The sequence below is a fragment of the Poecilia reticulata genome, linkage group LG21 (assembly GCF_000633615.1).
Source record: "Poecilia reticulata strain Guanapo linkage group LG21, Guppy_female_1.0+MT, whole genome shotgun sequence".
Lineage (NCBI taxonomy): Eukaryota > Metazoa > Chordata > Actinopteri > Cyprinodontiformes > Poeciliidae > Poecilia > Poecilia reticulata.
In genome coordinates this window covers 3,996,988-4,005,479 of record NC_024351.1, presented here as the reverse complement: position 1 = coordinate 4,005,479, position 8,492 = coordinate 3,996,988, and the positions used below count along the sequence as shown (strand labels likewise).

The window sequence follows — 8,492 nt, the reverse complement described above, 5'->3', positions numbered from 1 at the left end:
CTAGTCATCGTCCATAACGAGGTTTTCACAGCTAATTGAAATCAACAGATAATTATGTCGAAATTAATTCTGAGTGAAAATAATCAGCGGCTGATCAGACGGAAGCAGCAGGAACAGTTTGGATCAAAGCTTCGTCTCCAACATGCTGGAGGTTCAGGGTTGCTCCTTCCACTCTGCCTGCCGCTCTCATCTTCTCTTTCTGGTTCATTTCYACAGGCGAGTTGCTTTTTATGGGCAGATTATTGTCCAGTGAACGCGGCTCGATGTCCAGCGAGCTGCAGACTTCAGTCATGTCCCTGCAGTCGGGATCTGGAACATCAGGAACGCTACAGAGATTTAGAGGGAAAAAATSGGATTAAAAAATCTGAAAACTGCAGCAGGTTTACATCTTCATCTGAAACAGATAAAGCTACAGATGATCTGGTTTCTTTATACAAGCATAGTTTAAAAAACCATAATGTTCTCCCAGTAGTTTTCTTTCTTAAAGGTGACCAATCACAGCCCCTTCAACAGGTTATAACATGTTTAGGGTCTATACAAAACATGTTCATTGCACTCATTTTTGCACAAAATTATTCTTAAATTATTAGATTTTCATCTGCTTAGTTGTTTGTGGCTGCAAAACTATGCAACCTCACATCGTTGAAAAGCAGAAGTGGAGCCTCCTGCACAACCAACAAGTGGTTTCTGGATGGTAAGTCAACAACAAAACTCTTGTCTTTTCCAGCATTGGCAAAAGCGGCTGACCAATTGTACTGGAGCTCCTCTGGGGTTGCTAGGAAACAGTGCAGGGATGATTGTGACCTGAGGTTTTTGAAGCTGCTTGTTTTCCAGACACCAAAAACTTTAACTTATTGCCAAAAAACAGCTGGGTGTTTTTTTTAAAGCAGTTGAGACTCAAAGGGGAGATTAAAGATGTGAATTTTCCATAGCAGGGCTCCTTTAAGGTGACATCACCACCTGTAAAGACGCAAATCTGAGCATAAAAAGTGGCAAACACATTCATGTTGGATAATTAGCATAATGTGGTTTTATTTAGTGTAAACTAACGTAGATTTTAGGTTTCAGATGCAACCTGGACTTTTCAGACGTTTCTCTCTTTCCTGACTGGATTCCACTTAAATTCTCTAGAATAATCGATCAGCATTTGCAGCTTCCTTAGTTAAAACTTTACTGCTGTATATGTTTCCATAAACTTAGAATATTTCTCAAAAAATTGACTTAAAAATAAATTTTAAAAGGAAAGTGCAGCCTTGTGCTTTTTTTAATCACATCGGCTCTGATAGCTGGTGAACGCAGCTTWAACTTAGTTTTTCTCTCACAAACGAGACGTTTCACTTTGCATATCTGCGKCTCCATCTCAGACGGACTGAGCCAAACGTTTATCACACAYCACAGAGGCGGACCGAGTCCTCCGGACAGCTGCTGATTACCCTAAGAAGTATGGAGCGAAGTGTCGGCAGCAGTCGGCCTGAAGCCGCGTTCGAGGATCGGAGCTCCAATCGATCAGTCAGCAGCTGCTCCATCAAAACCTGCTTATCAGATGGAGCCATGGGGCCCAAAATAAACCAGCACGGCCGCAGAACGAAGCCGTTCAGACAAAATTCACTTTCTGCACGTTTTTATTCTTGCCTTTGGGTTTCTGCTGCTTCTAGAAACATTCAAAGTGCTTTAAAAAGATAAAAACGTTCGAAAAATGAGCCGTTTCAAAAACCTTCCAAATGTAGCGTCGCAAATCAGCAGGCATTGCCCGTTACCTAGCAACCCCAGCCGAGCCCAGTCCGTTACCGAGCAACCAAAGTGGAGCTTCAGCACATTTGGTCAGCTGGTTTTACTGCTGTACAATGGCTACTGGAGAACAAGCATTCTGTTGTCGACTGACCATCCAGAAGCCACTTGCTGCACTGCAAAAAACACAAAAGCTTATCAAGCATTTTTGGTAAGATTTAGCAAATATCTTCCAGAAACTTGAAATGAGACAAAACTTGCAAGTAACTTTTCCKAAAGAAATAGGAGCGTTTCTTATAGTTTAAATGGCAAATTATTTCACTTACAAGAAGACATTTTTACCCATGTTATAGGAGAAATAATCGGCCATTGAAACTAGCACTTCTTCATCAATATTAAGGAATTGTTGGTTCTAAGAAATCTCCTGTATCTTGCTGTAAAGTTATAAGTTAGTTTTGTTTTATTTCAAGTCTATTAAGATATTTGCACTAGAAATCAGACAAAAAAAATACTTGGCAATATTTAGTTTTTGCAGTGTGCAGTCTTGTTGGTTGTGCAGGAGGATCCACTTCTGCTTTTCAAACATGCACGCTTGTATAATTGAGCTTCTGTTTGCAGTCAATTTCATGTGCGAGTGTAAACATTTGGATTTAAAGTGACAGCCCCTAAAACAGCTCAAAACTAAAACCTCATTACCTAAAACTGATTTTGTGCAGAAACTGTATTGAAAATGTTTTAAATGTGTCGTAAACGTATCCTAACCTGYTCCAGGAAGAACCTTTCAGACTGCTGTGACGCACGATAAAAAGTTATCAAGATGCSTCAGCTTGATAAAACCTCCTTCTCTTTGTCTTCCAGTGAAATAAAAAGGTTAGTCGTCCCCTGAGCTCGCGCTGCTGCTTCACTGCCAGGCGCGTCCAAATGTTACAGAAATGAGGTCAGACGTCCCCTAACTCCACAAAAGTTTCCACGGTTTGTTTGGTGAACTGCAAAGTGAGCCAGAAGTGCCATTCATCCAGCAGCTACAAAACATCAATTTCTATTAGCAAAGTCGAGCCTTTACATTCTCCTGAAGGAGGGAAAACCCTCAGACTCTGACAGGCTGCGGCTCCGCTGGCGTCCGCATGGATTCAGCTGATGAAAACGCTGACAGACACGCCGAATACGGGCTGCATCTCMGTCCCTTCAGCTCATTCTCTCTTCTCGTGTCTTCATGCTGTAGCTCTGAAAACTGGAACAAACTGCAGCAGCAGATGGCTGAAATAAAGCCAAACAATGATCAGACCAACCTAAACGAGCTGGAAGTCGGCTGTTCTGTCGGAACCCATTGAGGCTGAGAAGCTTTCACATCGTTTAGCAACTGTCTCATTTAATAACCGCGAAATAAAACTCAGAAAAGCCCAATTTGATTTGTTTTCTCAGCTTGTGATGCAAAATGATCTCCAGTTTTAAGAGGTTTGAGGCRGTTTCACGTAAACAAACGCATCATATTCGACCTTCTGCAAACAGAATCTGCTTWCCTAACCGTCCCTTTAAAACGCGTGTCAAACTGGAGGCCCGGGGGCCAAATCTGGCCCGCCACASCTCCTGATGTGGCCCTCTAGACTCSAGAGGAAGATACTTCAAGTTAACAGAGGAGTTAAATAYTATTTTATCAATAAATCAAAGCAGTTTCTATCTGCATTCTGCTAAATGACATCAAATTTTCCTGAAAAATGTTCAGTTTTGGGTTTAAGTGTTTAATGCTCACTCCCACCTGCAGGTGGCAGTATTTCTTACTTCTGCTAGAGTTCTGCCTCATTATTACTTGATGTCAAATTATAGTCTTTGATTGATGTGGCGAATAACAAAGTCACATTTACCTTCATGCRTAAGCACAAATATTTATAGTTGAAACCAGAAAATCAGTKATTTAAATTTATTTAAAAACTGAAAAGTTGCAAAATCTTGGAAATTCTGGTTGATGTGAAAGATGTTAAGTACTTCTTGAAATTAAATATTTATTTACTACATAAGCAGCTATTTTTTACAGTTTGCTGTTTTATCAATACATTATGTAACAAGTGAAGAACATGAAATGAATGAGTTTGACATTCTGCTTTAAAATATTCCTGCTGGATTTTAAGTTTTATCCAAATCAACACATTATCTTGTCTGAATGCAGGTCATGTTACATGGGAGGAAATTTACAGGTTTTTAATACTTAGTTGAAGCTGCTTTTGTTCTGAATAGTGCATGAATATTGGGATCAAAGGTGTTTTTAGCATTTATGACAAACTTTATGCATTTTGAACATGATTTTATCAGAGGAAACGTATAAATATGAACAGTTCAGTTAACAACAGTGTAGGCAGAAACGATGCAGTCGGGTTGAAAGTTATTTAATCTTGTAATGATTCTTCGTCTGACCATAAAACTCCAAGTCGTATTTGTTTTACTAACTTCTGCCGCCGTTTTTTTTACTTCAGCATCTACGGCCGCGTATTAGCTCCGTTGTAAACAGAACAAATTTGAGCTTAGTCTCAGAAATGTTTGAGAAAACGATGTGAAAATTTCATAAGTTTATTTTTGAAACTCAGAAATTTCCACTATTTTCCTAGAAAATTTCTCATACATTTTTTTTGGTTGAAATTTTCTTTTTTTATTTGTCTGTAGTGACTAAAACGTTTGTCCTCTGAAATAGAAATGTTTTAAAACATCTTCGTTTGTGTCTGATAAACTGGCAGCCTGTTACTTTGAACACCGCTGCCACCTAGTGACCGGAGGTTTATCAGTCACACATAAAGACGATAATAAAGTTCTGCTTCTCATGGTGTCAAAAATATGAAAAACACAGTGAATGTGACTTCTTAACCATAATTTATTATATAATTGGAGAACTTTGAGTTTAAATCACAGATCTGGGGTTTAAAAAGGAACTAAATGATTTGTAAAGGTTTTGTGAGAACTGAAAGTTCAACACAAACATTTTATTCACTAAATTACAACTTTTAGCCTGTAGGTAGCAGTTTGTAGAGTAATCAGCTGTTCTTTGTTTTCCATCGTTTTAATTAGGGGAATTATTACAGAATAGGTCTGGGGTTGATTAATAATAAAATTACTTCTTGATTATATTAATTATCATCTCTGTGCTTTTTCCCATAATCCTGCATTGAAGTATAATTATTTTTGATTGCAGCCGAATAAATAAATGCACAGATATCGCATTGCTTTTTAAACACTGATGGATTTTATTCAGTGGGGAACTAAGAGCTTAGTCTGAATTTTCCATATAATACTGATTTATCAAAGCAAGATCTCAAACTCGACTTAAAAACCCATTTGTTTAGTGCTGCCTTTGATTAATAACACCTAGAAAATTGATTAATTTTAGTCTATTTTTTATTTTGCCACTGTAATGTAATTGTTTTAACATTATGTTTAATACTTTGAACTTCCTTTATGCTGCAGAAATAAACTAAACCTGACAAAAGGTTTTCAAAAACATACATTTTCCCATCGTAGTTTTTAGTTTTGTAGAAAAAGCTGGAAAAGAAACAAATTAAGATCCCAAACTGATTCACTGGAACTTGGAGGGTAATTTTCAGAGACTTTTTGAGATGTTGGCAGCAACTTTTTAGGAACTTATAGGTTATTTTCCTCGGACTCGAGGACCATGGTTCAGAGTCTTGGAGGATTTTTTAGGCATGTTACTTTTCCAGCACTAGAGGTCTGTGTTTCTGGGATTTGATGGTCATCTTTGTGGGACTTGGAGGGTAAATTTTTAGGGACTTGTATGTTACTTTTCCCAGAATAAGGAGTAAAATTTTCTGGGACTTGGAGGTTACATGTCCRCAGGTTAGATGCTACTTTGCTGGATGATTTTAAGGGATTTGAAGGCTACCTGGTGAGACTTGGAGCCTGGTAGTCAGACTTGGCGGCTCCCTTTCTGGGACTCGGAGGCTACATTTTAGGGACTTGCAGGTTACCTTTTTGGGACTTGTGAGTTACTTTTTACGAGACTTTCAGGTTCCTCTTGTGGAAGCTGGAAGACATTTTTGGAGGATATTTCTCCGGAGGTTAGCGGCGACGTTTTAGGGACTTGGATGTTACTTTTGTCGGACTTGGATTCAATGTTTCTGGGTTTTGTCTCATTTTTAACTTGTATAAAACAGTGATTTTAACAAGCTGTTTAAACTCTAAAAATGAAAAACAAATTAAACTCTGAGTACTTTTTCTCTTAAAAACTGCAGCATGTTTTTCAGTTCATAAAATTAGCATTTGCAGAACTCCCAACCAGCAGGACATTGGTGCCAAATTAGCAGCAGATCGTCTGCTCTGCCTCCACAGGACTCAAATGTCAGAAGTGGTTTGTGGTGTTTAACATGCCAGTACTTCCTGTCCTCAAACGGCCGGCTGATTGATTACAGAAGCATCGAGGTTCAGCCCAAATGTTAACCACCTTCAGAGGCGGAGGCGTTTTTTACGAGGTAAACATTTGATGGGTTCCTGTAGCAGAGAGACGGACGGATGTGATGAATTTGTTAATTATTCAGGCGTCATAAGGACAACAGGACTGCTGCAGAGATGAGCCTCTGGTTGCTAATGAGGCCCAATAACGCAGCTCATGCATCTTTCATGCAACAAGCAGCTACAGGAAGGGCCGAGTGCCGTAATCTGCCGTTAATGATGCGTAAAATAACCAACGCCGGCGTCCAGCTAGTCGGCTACGAATCAGAAATACGCAATCTGGCCTAATCCAACACAAAGAAAGTAGGAAAAGTCCCATTTTAACTATTAAATGTGCAAAAAGTCGATATAAAGGGTTGTGTTCAGATTTATATGCTGTAAAACAACATGATGCCTTGTAAAGGGTTATAGACTCGCCTTGGTGTTTATAACAGTTTAACATGAGAAAACTGTTTACAATGCAGAAAAAAATAAATCCTAACAAGTAGTTTTGGTCTAGTTTCTCTTACTGCACTTGAAATAAGACAAAAATAACTCAGAAGTAACTTTTCAGTAAGAAATGGGAGACAATAATTCATTAAGTCTTAATATTTCACTCATAACATTAGAAAAATGTTATAATTGGAAACAAATCTGCCAATGAAGCTGGTAGTTTATTTATAAATATTAAGAAATGACTTAATGATTTTATGAGTGAAATAACATGAAACTTTCATCAATATTAAGGAATTATTGATCCTCCATCTCTAAGTTGGTTTAGTCTTTATATTTRCAAGAGAAACCGTTTTTGCAGTGTAAGTTCAGTCTTTTATTTTTACACTGCAAAAACACAAAATCCTACCAAGTATCTTTGGTTACATTTCTAGTGGAAATTATTGGTACAAATGAAATTACATATTAACTTACAGATGATTTTAAAGCAAGGCACAGGAAACTGTTTTAAGTCAGTAATTTCTTAATATTGATAAGAAAAATTTAGTTCCATTATTAACTTAAAATCATTTCCTATATGTTGCTTAAAAAGTTGCTTGTAAATATGTTTTCTTATTCAGTGTGTACTAATATTTACACTAGAAACTAGACCAACTATACTTGCTAAGACGTTGTGTTTTTGCAGTGTAAACAGTATTTAAACCTGCTTTCCTGGGTGTGTTGAATATTAAATGCACCGATGGTCAAACAAAAATGTAAAATATTTTCCTGTCTGTAAGATCAAAGCTTGATTTGTTTTTTTACTCGGATGATGTAAAACCAGAGAAACCGTTTTCTCTTCTGTTTTATGTTTATGTATTTAAACTACAAAGCAGAAGTTCAAAAGAAAAAGGCCCAACATGTATTGAAAACCTTATTTTAATACATCAGAACATCTTCATACAAAAACTCACAGGAATTAATATTTACACAACAGAAATAAGTTTCACGTACAGTACAGTAATTATATACACATTTTTACAGATGTAATCTGGAAGAGAAGCGGATTGAAACTGATTATTGGGATCTTGCATAATGTTACTGCAGTTATTCTGTTTGTTCTTTCAGATTATTCTGCACAGTTTTATTCACCGGGCAGAAAACACAGCTACWCATTAATATTTCACACATCTACGCTCAAATTACAGCATTAGGCTCAGATATTGTTAGAATATCTCCAACTTGGTGACCAGAAGGTGAGAGAGAGTTTTACTCTGGAGGGTTTCTGATGCTTTCCATGTCGGTCAGGACGGCGTCCCGGTAGCTGCGCTGCAGTCCCGTCATGAACTCCAGGTAGCTGCTGAACTCAAACCCTTTAATCGGCTCCTCCTAAAGATGGAAATAACATTTTTATTTTTTGTTAAGATGTTTAAAATTAAAGAGCAGATGCATGGAGAGAAGGGTCATTTGTTGTAACGTATCATAAATTAGAATCGGCGTGTTTTAGCTTTTAAGTGCCTGAGCTATAAATGTGAAATATATGCTCTATATACTTTATAGATCAGCTTAAGAGCTCATTACAGAGTAAACTGAGCTTTTAACCGTTTCATCTGGAGAACGAAGGGGAAATCTTTCACTGCTTGACACCAAATCAAAGGAACAACTAGGGCTGGACAACAAATCGATGATATATGATACATCTGCTAGAATATTTATCATCTAGAATAATCACTGAACTCAGACCCAGAACCGCACAGCATTCTGGGGGATGTAGGCAGAGGAAAGACTTTAGCTGCTCAACCTCTCACCGAAAGTTAAGCAAAGTGATTGAAAACAACTAACTCGATCCTTCCTTGGTTACCTAGCAACAACTCTCTCACTCGGTCGTTCCTTGGTTACCTAGC

General features: G+C 37.8%; 1 protein-coding gene across 1 annotated transcript in view; it reads right to left on the bottom strand.

Moving 5' to 3' along the window:
• Positions 1-7,509: 7,509 nt before the first annotated feature.
• Positions 7,510-8,492, bottom strand: part of tbc1d32 (TBC1 domain family, member 32) — a 70,493-nt gene continuing 69,510 nt past the window's right edge. The window contains exon 35 of the mRNA XM_017302113.1: positions 7,510-7,977. Coding sequence (XP_017157602.1) covers positions 7,858-7,977 — 120 coding nt within the window. The 3' untranslated portion in view covers positions 7,510-7,857. The remainder of the gene's footprint in view (positions 7,978-8,492) is intronic.